Source organism: Paroedura picta, chromosome 9, assembly GCF_049243985.1.
Source record: "Paroedura picta isolate Pp20150507F chromosome 9, Ppicta_v3.0, whole genome shotgun sequence".
NCBI classification, from domain to species: domain Eukaryota; kingdom Metazoa; phylum Chordata; class Lepidosauria; order Squamata; family Gekkonidae; genus Paroedura; species Paroedura picta.
Genome location: NC_135377.1, coordinates 47,316,484 through 47,333,341, shown reverse-complemented (window position 1 = coordinate 47,333,341; position 16,858 = coordinate 47,316,484). Strand labels below are relative to the sequence as shown.

Below are 16,858 nucleotides of genomic sequence, written 5' to 3'. Positions count from 1 at the left end.
GTTTAATAAAATGGGAGGAAACAGCACCTGCTAGAGTTTGCTTTGTTTCCTGCAGATGTCAAGAATTGTGCCAAACAAATCAAGGGCAGACCAGGAAGTGTACATGGCCCAGGAAAAAGCCATGCCAAATGACCTCTGTGGTTCTGCAAGCCAGCCCTGCGGGAACTCCTCTACTCAGACCTAGCCAGTAACACTAAAAAGGAGCATCAGCTTAGCCCTTGCCTCATAGATGTCCTGAGAATCTTCCTGTCCTTTTGATCGCGAGAATACGCATACAGAAAACAACTATTTGATTCTATGTTGTTCTAGCTGTCCCACTTTGACAGATGACTCTTAAGCAATTCTCTTTTGTTCTTGTGTTTGCAGTTTCTATTCCTTTTTCTGCTCAGAGTTGCTGCAGCATTGAAATTCTGATGTGATTTCTTACTTTTTGGCTAGGGATGGAAGCCTTTTTCATCTCAGTCAGTACAATGAAAATATTCAGTGGGGTGGAAAGCTGCTGCTCATGTATATAACTCCCAAAGCCAAGGATCTGGATCGTGTGTGATCCTAAGATGCAAGACGTTCTGAGGAGTGCAATCATTTCGCATTAGAGGATGTCATCAGTATAGAACTGTAGTTTTGCATTAGCTCTATGGTCCAACTTCAAAGAGAACAGAACATATTCATATTTAGCTTTTGCATTTTCACTCACCCCTCCTCGATCCTTGACCAGATTAAAAGCCAGAATACTATTGAAATTCACTGAGCTTGCAATCTTCCAGCCCATTTCTAAGCCTATTTCTTGACATCTAGAAACAGACTTTCCATTATGTAGAGGTTCTCAATAAACATTCTCAGTTACATAAAGCACTCACAGGCCATAGAATGATACTAGGACTAGAAGCCAAATGTTGCATGACTCAACTGTAGAGAGAGACAAATACTGGCACAGCATCTCCTTAACAAGCTTTATCCAGGTTTGCCTGGTGCAATCAAGACAGCAATCCTCAACAGACCGACTACTTAGGTCTATTCAGTGGGTTTAGGATCTCTGATGTCCTTAGGATTGGCTTGTCGCTTTTTTGCTTGCACTTTTGCATCACCAAGAGTCTGTAGAAATAAAAATTTCCTTTTCTTCTTACAAAATGAGTTTTTTTGATGTTGTCTTAATACTGAAGGTATATGCCAATGTACATAAGACTACTGTGAAACCACCCTGCAATTCAAATGGCTTTAATTCAGTTTGAGACTGGCCTAAAATAATTTAGCCAGTCGCTGGACTACTGTGTCTTCACTGATCTAGTTTCATCAAGATTCCGTACTGTGCCTTGTGAGGACAATTAGGGATGCAAATTTCTCCACAAATGTGTCTGACAGTTCAACTTACCATGCTTGAAGATGTCAATCAGAGGCAAACCAATCACCTTGCCTGTCTGGTTTCTGCCAGACAGTCATGAACGCCGGCCAAATAAGTTTGCATTGGGTTTCTGCAATGCTATTCATGTGAAAACATGCTGTTGATTCAAATCAACGGGCAGCTGTTTGCGTCATCAGGGACTGACTTGGCCAGACAGCAACAGGTCGGATTCTATTAAAGCACAGCACTTGTGCCTGATTTGTCAAGTTAAACAATGTCTTGCTGAGTGGAGCAGTTACACAGCAAGGATGTGGTGGTCACAGATACTCAGGCTGTGTGAGGATGAGCATGCATAAAAAGCCAGTTGTACTGCGCTGCATGGCTAGGAAGCGATACAGTGAAACAAGATACTGAGCAGCCACAAATAGTCAAGCTGATAATCAAAAAATCAGCTATCGATTCCCAGTTTTCTACAATCTGTGTCTTAACAAAGGTTCCTCCCAGGGCATGGTGGCGAAAGGGGGATTCGGAAAAGGTCAGCAGAAAGAGCAATGAGATATTAACAGGAGAAGGGATGTGGAGAAGTATCTGACAGGGTAAAGACAAGAGCAGCAAGAGGCAGCTAGAGACAAGGTAACATGAGGTGCACATATACATATCCTAACCATTGGTGGCTCTAATATTTGTGGAAAAACCCTTTAGGCGGAGGGCTGCGGTTCCCTGCCTCGGCTACAGATTGACCCAGCTGCCAGCGGCTGCACTGCCCCAACTGGTTGCGGTGCCGTTGGCCCAGCCGCTGGCAAGGCTACCAGCTCACCTGCCACACACCAGGCCGACTGGCTGTGGTGCTGTCATCCCAGCCGGCAACACGAGGACCAGATCAACCACTGCACACCAGGCCAGCTGGCTGCAAGACCATCAGCCCAGCCACAAGCTGGAACAGAAGGTAGGGTGGCGGCAGCCCCCTCTGGGGGGCCCCCACTAGCACCCATTGCATTCCTGGATGCAATGGGCTTTCAGACTAGTAGTGTCCATAAAGTAGCAGACAGGCTTGTGGGGGATGGAGAAGAATGCGATAACAAGGTTCAAAGCAGGAAGACCTTTGTGTGTGGAAAGATAAATGGCCGTGACAGAGACCATTTCCATTCTGGAGGATTCATGCCGGGCTGCAGGCTGGTGTTTGAATCGGGGCAGGTTGCCCTGCCTCTTCCTGCTCCCGCATGGAAGAACATATGGCCTGATGCACCTTGTCCGCCCTGGATTTGTGCTCTCACACAGTAGCCAAAGCAGCAAAATTTCCAATGTGGAAACAGTCTGAGAAACAAGACAGTTATGTTCAAGGCTGCCCTAGCACGAGCAGGAAGCACTTTCCCTTACATAATCAGCCTCCTTCCAATCTTTCATGGCTTTGCCAGCTTAGATACGGGGGGTGTGATGGAATGTAGCTGATGGGATAAGTAGACATATCTCTTCCACACATGCAGTGGACCTTGCAGATTGTTAAGATCGAGTTGTCAAAATCTACTCAGGGTCCACATCCCCAAATAAGTAAAGGTGGCCTTGGCTTTTTTGGTGATGACCCCGGCCGGGTGGAACTCTCTTCCTGATGAGGGCCCTGTCAAGAGGACCTGCTAGACAGTGCTTTCCCACCAGCCCAGAAAATAAGAGGCCAGGAAATAAGATCAATAGATGCAGGCCTCTCTACCCGAAAACCTATCCACCTAAAGAAAAAAGAATCCAATTCTGCCTCACCCCCAGAAACAATTTTAATCAAAGGGGACGTAGTTTCAAAAAACACAGAGAAAATTGATTGAAAGAAAACCTTAAGTAAACATTACATGCATGTTTTTTGGGACTTAAAACCATAAGAGTAAAATCCTATCAATCTGGGGAAGAAACAGAATAGTTTTATGTAGTTTTGGCATTCTAGGACAGCGGGGGAAACATTTCAGCACTAGATCTGCTCCGGTGCCCAAATATGTCCTTGCAGGGCATAAAGCAGCAGTGGAATAGTTCTGCTGTGCAGGGGGGGGGTGCTTTTATTTTTTTACTTTGCAGGAGAGTGCACCTTCCTGCAAAATAAAATGAATACCTCGGTCCGCCCCGCCCCTATGGGCCACTGTAGGTCTGGGAAATCATCCCTGTCCACACGTGCCTGCTGCGGGACAGGCCCTGTTGGCTTCTGCAGTGGCTAAGGAAACACAGATTCTCACGTGTTCCCTTAGCCCAGGCCAACTGATCCAGACCTGATCCTCGGCAGCCCGTGGGGGAGCCTGCCCAGCTGCTGCATTATCCACATGACCGCCCTCTCAGCCTTTTCTGCCCATGCAGAATGAGCCAGAGTGTCATTCACTCCTGTATCAAGCACATGACAGCCCTATGTAACATCCCCAACACACAAACACAATTATATAACTATTAAACATATTAAAAGAATATTTGTAATTGCCACAGTACCTATAATTGCCACATTGGACTAGGTGGCCTGTATGGCCCCTTCCAACTCTATGATTCTATGAGTCTATAAGAAGAGTTTGTTCTTATATGCCACTTTTCTCTATCCGAAGGAGTCTCAAAGCCGCTTAGTCTCTCCCCAAGCACTGACCTTTCAGAAGTCCTGGACTGATGAGAGGGACTTCTCTCTCTGCTCCTTGGCTGAGGCATAGGAGCCTAAGTGATGGAGTGAGAATGGAAACACAAGCAGAGAAGACCAAGCTGGTTGTGAAGAAAGGGAAGAAAAAACACCCCCATCCCACTCTGGCCAGCTTGCCCATTTCCTGGCTGGCTGCCACTGTGGTATATTCTCTCTTTCCTGTGCAGAGCTTTTTCTCCTCCCAGCAGCTGCCATGGCGCTGGGCTGAGTTCAGAAGCGGCAGAGAAGGGCAAGCTGGAAAGGACAAGGCCGTTACATCCATCCTGGCACAAAGCCCTCCAGCTCACAAAGGCCAGGGGCTTATCCATCTTCCAGGCCCTGAGCCAGTGGCTGTTTCACATGCCAACAAGAAGCCCTAATGTAATGTCAATCCTTGCTTTCTTGAAACTTGGGGCAGGTGCCACATTGGGGAATGGTGCTCAAAGAGCTAGAGGCAGCATGTCAACCAGCCTCATGACACTCTTAGAAGGCACTGTCAGGAGACACTTCCATGTACAGGGCTTTGTTACCCACACACAAATACACACAGATATTTGCCCAGCAGAGCGCTCTTTGTTCTAACCAATATAAGGATTGGAGTAAAAAATGCCTTGTGAGTTTCTGCAAAACAAAATCAGTGTGTATTTCAAACACAGAGCTCCCAGGACACATGTGGCTTGACAGAGCCTGAGGCTTAGGCAGGACCAGGGTAGCACATGGTTAGGTCTTCACTGACAAAAGGCAAGTCCTGGCACTAACAGCTTCAGTCAAACAGGAAGCAGTGAACAACTTTAGTCAAACAGGAAGCAGTGCTCCTCACGGGGGCTTTTTCTGGTTCTCATAGTTCCAGTAGCAGAGATTTAAAGCATCTTATCCTATGTTCAAAACTTATAATCTGAACCAAATGTTCAAGAGGTGTTTGAAAAACTCCTGAGTGGTGTGTGTGTGTGTGTGTGTATGCTGCAGATCAACAGGCTGTTTTCCAAGGTTCAACAGTTCAACAAAACACTCAATGTGAATCAAATGTTAAAGAAAATACTTTATTACATCATGAAAAAGTATAATCATCCAAATTCAAACTTTTTTTTTTAATCTGAAATTTGTTTTAAGACAGCCTGTCGGTATATTTTGTTCCACATGGGAATGATATGAAGACTAATCTTGCTACTAAATATTGCACAGTCTGAAAGAAACAATGAAAACAATAACGAAAAAATCACATGACCTTGGGAACCATCTCACATTATGAAAAACCTACTAAGAAACATTTATTATAAAAAAAGAAAAAGAAAACCTTTTGTTTCTACAGTAGCTTTACATTTATAACTCTAGGAATGACTGTATTCCACTGAAGACCATTTCAGGAAGCTTAATCTCAGCAATCCCTTGTGCAAATAAGATTATTTTTTTTAAAAAATGCAGTTAGTCTTTGATATCATGTAGACAATTGCCACATATTTCTATTACATCCCTGCCAGGGGAGAAGAAGAAGAAAGTAGGGGAGGAGTTATGCCATGAGTTTTGCCTGCAGTTCCATCTCCGCTGCCTGTTTTAGAGCAACATCCACCAGGAGCTGAAACCCACTAAAATCCTGGTTGAGGTCTGGAGGAGTAGGAGGAGGAGTGTTGAAAAGCCCACTCTGTGCATTTGTACTTGTTTCCAGTTTGGACGCATCCTCGTGGAATATAAGAGAGTTGTCTGTGAAATTGATGGGCGAGGCCCGCTGCAGGTCTTCCATGGTCTGACCAACACCAGCTGGTTGACCAAAATGGAAAGGAGGATCTTTCAGTGCAGTTACTGTGGTGTGGCATATGACTGATGGTCGAGCCAAAACAGATGCTGGGGAAGAAGGTTTACAAGTCTTGTTTGGTCCTGGGCTACCAGAGAGGTAGGAGCTTTCAATCAGTGGAATGCAGGTTTTTGTGCCAATGGAGAACTCCACTGGGCTGCCGTCAGCCATCTTGGTCCCTCTTCTTGAGATTGTGAATTGATTTGGGTCCTTCCCGTCCTTCCTCAGCATGTCAGGTAAAAGTCTGCGCCGTGCATTGATAAACCAGTTGCAGACCTGAGAATACAACGACATCTTAGTTCCTGCCTTTGTTCTCATTCCCAACTACATGCCATTAGCATTAGTTCAGATAAAATTAACCAGTCCCTTCAAAGCAGATTCCTTAACTGTAGGACAAAAGAAAGGCTGGCAGACAAGCTCTAGCACACCCACTCATGGCCCTTTCCTTTTCTCCTGCTTCTCCCAGCCCTTTCTGTTTACTAAAGTGCCTCGGGACATCTGAAGGCTATTTAGCCTGAACCAATAGGCTTAGCTTTCAGCTCTGTACATATGTTAAATTATTACCCTTTGTCCATTACACTTGGGTTAATTAACAACAGGAAAATGTTGCCCTGTGAAAGAGTCACTCCTCCCACAAACAGTTACTGATTTGCCCTGTTCAACTGACTGTGTCAACAAAGCAAAACACTGGATTACCTCACAGAAGTTTGCCCTTGTTTGAATATCTAGCCAGTTTCCTGGGTAATAAAGGACAGCTCAACAGTCCTCTGCTTGTTTACTGCGGAAGGTAGGTTCCCCCTCCCCCTTAGGCCACTGTAGCACTGAAAACTGCTCAATTCTCAGAGAGCACAAATGCCAACAATTCTAATAACTGCAAGAGGATTCAAAATGGTAAAACCAGATATACGGACATTAGCAAAGTGGCCCCAATTGTTTGCACACAAAGTACATTTTATCCATTTGTGAATTTTTTAATAGGAAGTGCTTATCCAAAGGTAATAGTCAAAGCTAGAATAGTAAGGAAGTATTTTTAAAAAAAGACAATGAGTAGATTTGGAGTACAGATACAGGGCACCATAGGTTTCTGAACTCTCAACGGTCACTGTCTTCGCATTTTCAAGATTTCTTCTAAAAGGCAGAAACGTACTTTTCTAAAACAAAACAGAAGATGCTGCAGCCTGCTTGTAGCCAACCATATTTCAGACTACTTCTAGAGCCACTTTGAACTCTTTTACATGTCTACGTTTTGTAATATTTTGCAGGAGAGGATTATAAATTTCACCTCTTCCTTACTGGCAGAGAAGGAAGCAAACAAAAGCTAACCAACATGCCCAGAATTATGCCCTGTCACAGGGAGAACAGGGAACAGAAACCAAATATTTTATTTATATACTAAGGCAAATAAAGGAGTACAGACACACGCCATGTACATTTTTTTTTAGTTACTTGGGGGAAAAAACACTTCTTCCATATGAAGCCACTCAGGGATGTATTTGAAAACTTGGACTGTGTTCAGACCTTTTGAAAAGAGCACGTCATGTCTCCACCATTACTCTGTTTCTTTGTTTTCAGAGCCACTAGAGTCATCATACTGGCTGTGCACATTTTGTAAATCAGGGTTTAAAAATAAAACCACATGGTGCTCAGAGAGTGCATTACACCGGTATATGTGAAGGCAGTGCAGCTTGTGAGTGACACAATCAAAAGAAGTTCAAACCCTCTGCAAGAGCAACGCATGCCCTTTGGCCTGAATAAGACCAGAAAATGCTGAACCAAAGCCCCAAATATAGCTGTCACCTCAGCAAGTCTGTAACAAGCCCCGGGACTCAAGTAGCGCTTTTCTAAGTCAAGAACTAGCCAGTCTACAACACCAAACAACACTGTTTAAAACGTTCACTTGCATGTTCTTAAGTACCTGTAGTGTGGAAAGGTGTGTCTGTCGGGACAGTAGTGCCTTTTCTTGTTCTGAAGGATAGGCATTGTAGCGGTGCTCATACAGCCAGTCCCGAAGAATCTGAACTGATTCCTTGGGCAGGTTACCCCGTCTCCTCCTCTTGATGGAGCTGGCAGAAGAAGAAAGATCCAAGGGGATATCCATACTGTCGTCATCATCTGTCTCGCTGCCTGAGACTGCGACAAGAGCACCTGTGATAAAAACAGAACTGTCTCGTCACACTACTGCTATACCCACACATGCAACATTTTATTATTTGCTTGCTGCAATAAAGCAAGGTGAGGTACACACCAGAGAGGCCCATGCTGTATCCTCCCTATCAGGTGTACAACACTGGAGCCAGTGACCTGCATTCTGGGGACAGGGTTCTGTATTCATAAGAGTACTGGTCTCCTTAGCAACCAGCCACCTGGCCACATACATACAATAGCTTGCATCATTTGCCAGGATTATATCAAAGATTAGCCAGCAACAGCTGATGTTCATCTAGTCCCTCCCCCCTTCAAATCTAAGTGTCTCCTGGTTAGACAAGAAGCCAGCAGACAGAGAAGGATAAAACATTAGATGTGCTGAATTAGGCATCAATGTTATTCCATCACATCAAAGTATCTCAGTATTAGTATTTTAAACATAACATGTTCTTCCCAAAAGAAAGAGACATGCAAGCAGGCATAATCCTGGCTATCGGATTTCGTATCAGCATTTCAGTATCATTTTTTTAAAAATCATGCTCAGTGTACAAAGAAGGGAAAAAAGCATGTGCCCGAAGAAACAAGTACAGAATAATTTCGTTTTTCTGGAAAGCCAGTCATGCCTCATTTCCTGTCTACTGATGTTTTCAAATTGCCACACACTTATTCCATTTATGTGATATGTTTATGGGATCTTTCCACATCTCATGAAGAGCCTTATTCACAAACCACTCAAGAGCGAATGCTTGGAACTTCAGCTGATATTTCCCAGGGAAGGCAATGGACCCATGTCAGAATAACTAATGCAGTACTTATCAGATGAGACATTGTGCTGGTGCAGCAGTTGAGATGCTTCATTCTAAATACTTTTATACTGGCACCACAAACACTAGGGGCAGGTCATGAATCTCTATATTTCAGTATCCAAGTACAACTTGCTTATGTTAGGCCTATACAGAAATCAAGTGCAACCGCTATTTAAAACATTTTTATATAGCAACTAAGTGATTGATCTGCAACTCTGTAATAAGTAGTATTAATTTGTTAATTTTATGCACAGATTTGGGAGCACAATGCTATTGACTTCACTGAGTTGCATTTCCAAGTAAATGTACTTAACATTACAGTCAAAGCATCTGAAGAAACAATCCAAATAGCACTGTAGGCCACTAGAGGAAACCTGTCTTAAGTATATTAATCCCACCAGAAATTTTAGGAATCCTACAAATCACATGAGTCTCCGACAGCAATTGTATCCTCATGGTTTCACACAATGGATGGGATTGTATCAACCCCAAACTTCCTTTGCAGAATACTGCAAAGGTAGAAGTAAGCCAGCAGTTTGAGGGGCAGACTAGGATTCCTTTTCACCTATGCAATCTTGCCCGATGACCTTGGACCAATCACACTGTCTGCTAAACCTTCCTCTTAGGTTTCTTGTGAGGATAAAATAGAGATGAGAATGATATACATGTCTTTGTATCCCCATAGGGGAGAAGAGCACGGTATATTTGAAGTACATAAATAAATAAAATAAGAGCTTTGAAGTTAGGAACATGAAGGAGAGAACTTAATCAGAATCATATGAACTCTGAGGGACTGGTCCATTCCTGATGCCAGCATAGGAGTACGCATGCAAAGAGAAGGTGTAAACGAAACACTTCTGGTTGGATCAATAGAAGCCTCCAGATGTCCATGGATTACAATTCCCATGAGCCCCTGCTAGTTAATGCTGGCAGGGGCTCATGGGAATTGTAGTCCATGGACATCTGGAGGGCTGCAGTTTGACTACCCCTGCTCTACGCAATGATATTCACTCTGCAACTACAGAGCCACGACAGAGGACAGGATACTTATCAATTCTGCATCCAGCCAAAACCAGAACACAAAAGGGTATAGTCAGAAAATTCAGCTTGCATGTAAAGAAGTACAGCATGGCCTTCTGTCTACAGATTTACGGCATGCAAGAGGGATTTGGGTGATGGAAGATTTATTGATGAAAGGATGGATGAAACTTATAGAACCAATGAACATCCACCAAGCGATGATACCAAAAAGACATGAAGGACAGATTAACTTGTATCCCAAAATCTTCAATGCTTCAATGCACAGAAGCCCATTCACTAACACTCACCAAAAATGAAACAGATGTTTTGTGATATTTAAAAGACTAATAAGATTTTATTTCAGCATCAGCTTTTTTGTGGACTACACCTCTTTCTTTTTCTACCCCTGTGCTACAGACATAAGAAATTGTACTCCAGTCCTGCTATTGGAGTTGAATGAACATCTTCCATAAAGTTAATACGCAAGAGGATACTAGATAAGACACCAGGCTTCAAGCATAACACCTGCATTTCCTTCATCCTGAACTGGCCCCAAGCCGTCCAACAAAACACAAGAGAGCATGGAACACTCAAATATCCATCAGCACTAAGTCTCTCTTCCCTACCACCTTGTCCCTTTGGGTGGCTTAACAAATTCCCATTCCTCAACAAGTGGTAACCATGTATCTCCTTGCCCAAGGGACTTTGGACAAGCACGTGTTGAACAGAAAGTGAGCGCTCTAATGATGCAGCAATGAAAGCGGTTTTCTCCATTTGCCATCCCTATCAATGAACAATATTCCTCTCATCTTATTCCCACGGATGACCGAACACTTATGATTCATTCTGCACTGTAGGTTCAGAGCCAAGGTGAAGGAAGCTAAAATAAAAGGCAGCTGAAATTCCCTAATGCAAATTGGCAAGTATTGTTGTTCCAACTTCCTCAACTTCCAACTGACAAAGGTCCAACACGGACACCAGAAAAGATACTAAGGGGGATGAGTGTAGAAATAGGCTGTGAGGCACATGGAATGAAAGAATAACCAAGTGACTAGTCAGTTTACTCACTTCTACAGCCTTCTTTCTCAATTATTCACCCCCATATTTCTCTTGAATGCCAGGCCTAGATCTTGAAGCCCCTACAATAATTGGCTGCTCTCATACGCCAGCCAGGGGGATGAGTAAGGAGGAGTTTGGCTTCCTTCTCCCTGAACTTGTGTCTGTAGATCTATGGTGCTGCTCTCCGAGAAACCAGCTGCCTCTTCCTTTCCCCACCATTACCCTCCCCTCCCTAAAAATAGGCTGTGCCTCAAAGACCACATTCACATCTACCCTGGTTGGGAACTGAAGAACTACAACAGCAAGCAGAATTGCACAGGGCCATTCAAGGAGCAGTACAGTTCTCCCTTAGAGTAGTACCCTTTCCGGTTGTACTTCCTATTGTAGCTTTCATTCTTCTTTGTGCACACAACCCATCTCCCTGACAAAATGCTGGCTCTCCTTACCAAGGCAACAATGCGAATGAATCACATGTAATATTCTGGAGTCCATCTGTGCAGGTGCACTTAGTAGGCCTCAAACCCTCTATGGCGATGTAGGGTTGCAACTGGCAAACAATGTCCTGGTGCTAGATTGTATGGGGTGTGGGCAGCAACAGTAATGGTTCAAAGCAACAGAAGAAGACAAGCCAACAGGTCTGCACATTTGTTACGCAAGTATTTACATGACAGGCCCTGCCTTGAGGTAAAAAAACTCATGCCGAAATATTTTAATTGGCTAGATCAGGATATTACCGAAAGAGCACACTGAAAAACAGTGTACAAAAGCTGAACATTTATAGAGCTCCCTTTCAAGTGCCTCCCCCAAAGGGGTGTGTTTGTGTGTGTGTGTGTGTGTATGTGGGGGGGGGGAATAAGCCAAACTCTTCTGCTCCCCCTCCCTCTGGGGTATGAAAAAAGTCTGTACAACTCACAACAGAGCAAATAAAATTAAAGAACAAACCAGCAGTGCCGCCTGCCCTTTGATCTGCTTACTTATTGTGACATGTTTCCTCTGCTAAGAGGTTAATAATACAAAACAGGTTTTGGCTAAACAGCAGAAAACTGCCGTGCAGCTTCTCACTGGCTAGTGGGCTGCTTTCCATAAAGAAGCACCAGCCCTTTCCACTGCCAGGAACCTCTGTGTCTGCATAGAAGCTGCAGCAACAGGCAGCTGGGAGGAGATCCTTCCTAGAGCCCAGCTGATTCCCCCTCAGAGCAAAAGCCACATTTGGTGTCCCCGTGGCTCTGTTTGCACTGGAGCACTTGTGCAGATTACAGGCTAGCTTTGGTTTTTCCTCTTGTCAGTAATCAGCCTTTGCTTTGGATTTCCTGTTTTAACAGGGCACAGTTAAGAAGCATCCTGAATAGCCTGCCAGTCTCATATTACAAGCTTCTTGGGGGGTTTCCTGCAAAACACTCAGGTCAAGATATAGAAGTACTGTCCTGTTTTTGAATGAAAACTATTTGAAATGGCTCAGTGATAAATTCAGAAGAGACGACACAATTTCAGTTTAAGAAATAAGTGTAATTCAAGTTTATCCAAAACAAAACAATTTCCCTTCTTGGGAAAAAAAAAGTTTTACATGGTTTTTTTGCTGACTAGTCACAGCTGACTTATGGAGACCCTGTAGGATTTTCAAGGCAAGAGGCTTTCAGAGATGATTTGCCATTGCCTCTCTATGCATAGCAACCCTGGTATTCCTTGCTGGTCTTTCATCCTAATACTAACCAGGGCCAATCCTGCTTTGCGTCTGAGATCTGAGTTTGACTGTTCTCAGATTATGGGGGAAAGGCTTAAACTCCACCTGCTGACCTCCTAACCTTATCTAGTACTAATAATGGATAAAGCCTATCTTAAAATGATGGGGGGGGATCTCAAGTAGCATTGTCAGACCCCCAGTTCAGGAAAGGGAATCTCCCCTTTCTAGTGTCTCATTTTCCACCATTGCTCTGGGCATTGGCAAGAGAAAAATGAACTGAAATGGCTATCCGACACATGGCATGATGTCACTTCCAGGAAAATTCAGAAGTGACATCTTAGCTCTTTAAGAATTGCCAGAAGCTTTATGGTAAACCACAGTTTCTAGCAAGTCCAAAGGACTGACATCGCCTCTGGTTTTCCCCTCAGATGGTGCCATGCTGTCTCCTGTTGGTTGCTCCTATTCCAAGATATAGGGCAATATATTGGTTTCAAGGTCATCCCTCTGGTTTAAACCCTACTCACACTGATTTAGCTTCAGCGATTACAAGTACATAGGCCTTATTCAAATTGCTGCACATTCAAATTGCTTCACAAGTGCCTCATGCATGCCTCTGTTAAAGGTGTTTAATATGTTATGAACATAAAAATTAGAATTTGCAGCTATGTGGGATAGTCTGTCACGTATAACGTATACGGTAACAACTACTTTTGGGTTCAGCTTGTATATCTCAGCTCTAAAAACCATTCTCAGCATACACACCATGTGACAGCTTGTCAAAAAGAATGTATTTTTGTTGGCAAGATAAGATGTCATCTTTATACAAATGAACAGTTTTCATCGTCTTTATAGCAGGAAAAAAACAGCATCATACTGTTATGCACCAGACCACACATGTAACAGCTGTAATGGCTGAGAAATTAACACAATGAATGGCACATGTTAGAGGAAGCTGGATAACTCCATCTAAACACTGGCCAAATAAAGAGCTGTCCCGTTTAAAAAAAGAGCACTGCAAGGGAAGTGGTAGAAACCAGATGCTCTAACTAAAAGGATAGCTTTCAAAGAGAGAGCCAACTCTTTGCCAAAAAAGAAATGTGCTAGACTGCTTTATCTACAAATCTCTTTTGTTGCATGTTTTTGAAGCTCCAGTTGAGTCGTCTGTGTTACACAAAGGCAAAAGATTTCCAGACAGCACCTAGAGTTTACCCCAGTGTATATTTAAATTACATATGCAAGATACAAATTAGATCTAAATATGTAAGATAATAAGTTTCTTAAATATAAAGAAAATCTAGGCCATCTTGCATAAGCATGTTTCATTAAAAGAAATAACTCCCCTAAATAAAGAAAAACTGGCTTGTACAGACCCTGGACAAATGCAGGAAAGGCAAAACAAAATAAGATTATCAAGACTATAGTTGGCAGAGCAACTAAAAACACATGGGAGAAGTTACCCAGTGTTAGTTCCCAAAATAATGGTCGCTACTATGAGAAACAGGGTCTTCCCTATTGTCTCCCTAACTCATCAAATCAGGGGAACAGACATTCATAGGCTAAAAATCTATTTAGGACTCTGAAGCATGCACATTTTACAATCAACAGGTTTGGCACCATTTGTGGAAACAGAAGAAAAGTATGATGTGTCAGTTTATACACTATATAATCTATAGTGACAGCATGTTTGTGAGGGCAAAATTATTTTATATGTTCTAGTTTTTGAAGTAATTCATACCCCCCCCCACAATATAACTCATTGTTTGACTTCAGCCCCCTCCCCATGTCATATTGGTGTTAAAAAAATCTGAGGCTACAAGCAATCTGCAACTGATACTCGAATCTAATACATTAGTCTCACTGATGATTACTCTAAGTATTATTAGGATTGTAACATAAACAGGACTTCAGATTTCTAGTATAAACAACATGACCATGTGTGCAAACTGGAAATCAAAGCTTGAAAAGATACAGGAGCAAGGAAACACTTTTAAAATTTCTCTTTTCCTCTTCACATGTTGCTTAAAAAAAATCAATGATCTTTTCCTCTGAGGAGGCCTTCAATCCATCAGGACATGTTTTCTGTGGCTTTCTGCACTACCTAAAACTTACAAAGCAATTAGTGACTTTTCCTCTGTTTAAAAACATCTGACAGCAGTTACACTTATTTAACACTGGAGGTGAGGTGCAGGAACAGCTAGAACTATGTATAAAATGTTATGCCTAAACACAACACATACAGAACAGCTGCCCTAGGGCTGGAACAATGGAAGCAGCAGACAGGAAACCAGCTCCCCACCACTGTTCAAATAGAGGGAATAGAGGAATGTTCTAAAAATAGCTACTCTAATTCACTCTGGAATTTTATTTATTTATTTATTTAGGTCCAATACTGCTCCTAATGTACAAACTATTACTTTCAGAAACTAGGATGGAACTGTTTACAGCCACCAATGATGGGTCTTGGTATGCAATAAATGTTGCCCAAAATCACTCATAAGAACACAAAATGTTTGGGCAGAAGAACAGAGTTGTAAGACCTTTGATTCTTAATGGTATTCCCTTCATCTGTTGTGGGCTTCCATTACTCCTTTACTATTGTCTAATTATACTCTTTGTGTGAAACTAGTTTCCTTTGTGCCTTTTGCATTCAGTTCCAAAGCTCCCTCAGAAAACTACAAATTATGTTCACAGAAGACTCTTACACTGTTGATAAAGAACTCAGAAAGCTGAGAGCAGATACAAACTGCTGCGAGATTCTTGGCAGGAGAGCAGACTGTTTGAATACAAAGCATTGCATAGTAAAGGGAAACTCCACAGAAAGCAGGGCTCCCCTTGTAAAATCTACAAGGGATATTTGAATGCAAAACAAAGTTTTAAACAGCAACTTTCAATGTGAAAAAAGACTGAAATAAAATCTTAGTTTTGGGCAAACCACACTAAAGTTCACCACTGCAAACAAGGGCATTCTTCTTCTTACAAAGAAAGCCACTCTGTCAAACAGTGGAATAAAATGATTTATAAAATTATCTTTTTCACACCAACTTTTTACTCTAGGTGTATAAACACTATGCAAAACTGCTTTTATCCTCCTTTATCAAAAATGTGTCTGTTTAAGATTAAAACAAGAAAAAGTACACTACAAAGTTTTTAAAACCTGCATTTTATATGGCTCCACCCGCTGTTTCATACCACCACCCCCCGTGCGAAAATCGCAGACAAAGAAAGTTCTTTTGCCACCATGCTGAAAGAATGGGACTGAGGGTTTTAAAGGGAAAGGGGGCACTGTAAGAAAAGTTTTCGGTTCCTTGGAAGAGAAAGTTTAGTTTTCAACAGCAGAGAGAAGAATGAAAGAAAACGAGGTGGTTTGAAGAAAGAAGACGAGGGGGGGGGGGGCGGGCAGGGACAAGGAGAAGAAAACTTTGCCCGGACACAAAGCAGGCAGCCTGAACAGGTTTTTGACAGGGCGCCAGCAGCATGGAAATGCGACAGCGTCCCCAGAGACAGCAGCCGCTCGCATGTTTTGTCTGGGTGGGAAACCTCCTTAACTACCCTTTGGGACACAAAGGACGATAGGATCGGCCTTAGGAAGGGCGCGGGGGAGATCTTCCAGATCGACACCGAGATTGGGGGGGGGGGGGCAGAATGCCTGCTCGACAGTGCCCCTCTCGCCGCCTCCCTCCCTGCAATTGTTTGGCAACACCACGAGGCAGGCAGGCAGGCAGGCAGGCAGGCAAGAGAGTTCCTTCGCCCCAAGAGAGCCGCTCGCCCGCGGAGAAAGCCTCTCGAGATCCTACTTGCCTTTTTTAGCTTTCATCGCGGGCCCTGGAAGTGCCTCCTGTCAAAAGTCGGACGATCCCCCGTTCTCTATTCAGAAGGGACGGAGGGAACTCGGGCGGGGGGGGGGGGGAGCGAGCGAGAGGCGCGGGGGGAGCAGCTGCTCTTCAGCGGCGTCCAGAGTATTGAATGGACCGCTTGCCCGGTCTCCGTCGGCGCCGCAAGTAACTTCAGAGGGGCGCTCCCGCCGCTGCCTCCCTCTTTGTTCTACAACTTGCGCTCGGCGAAGTGAGGCGGGCGGGCGAGCGGCTGCCTCCTCCACCACGAGGTGCGCCCTCCCCCACCTCCCAGCAATGAGTAAGCGGGAGAGGAACCAGGAACCGGAGCCGCCTCCCCTCCCCCGGCTGCCTCGGCCTCCCCTGCTGCTGCCGCCTGGCAGCTCGGGTGATTGACTCTGTCAGCTATCAGCGCCAAAAAGCGCCGGGGAGGGGGAGACGGCCGCTTTCTTGCGAGGCAGCCGGCAGGCAGGGGGAGCCCCGCGCCCTCCGCCCTCTTCCGGCTGGGCTTCTTCTCCCGAAGACCTCGGAGGGAGCAGGGCGGGGGCTTCCCAAAG

The 16,858-nt window shown here is 44.0% G+C and overlaps 1 protein-coding gene across 2 annotated transcripts; it reads right to left on the bottom strand.

Moving 5' to 3' along the window:
* Nucleotides 1-4,997: 4,997 nt before the first annotated feature.
* TGIF1 (TGFB induced factor homeobox 1) lies at nucleotides 4,998-16,756 on the bottom strand. Of its 2 annotated transcripts, none has more exons than XM_077352673.1 (3): nucleotides 16,270-16,756; nucleotides 7,676-7,905; nucleotides 4,998-6,036 (listed from the first exon to the last, which is right to left on the bottom strand). In XM_077352673.1, exons 1-3 carry the CDS (start codon nucleotides 16,283-16,285, stop codon nucleotides 5,479-5,481), a joined length of 804 nt encoding a protein of 267 aa, XP_077208788.1. In that variant the 5' UTR covers nucleotides 16,286-16,756; the 3' UTR covers nucleotides 4,998-5,478. The 2 variants fall into 2 exon arrangements, with proteins under 2 accessions (XP_077208788.1, XP_077208790.1); XM_077352675.1 differs by lacking the exon at nucleotides 16,270-16,756 and adding an exon at nucleotides 8,006-8,104.
* Between the last annotated feature and the right edge of the window lie 102 nt (nucleotides 16,757-16,858).

Coding starts and splice junctions, on each gene's coding strand:
- TGIF1 (XM_077352673.1), bottom strand. Junction 6,037..7,675: donor CACACCTTTCCACACTACAG/GTACTTAAGAAC, acceptor TTGTATTCTCAG/GTCTGCAACTGGTTTATCAA.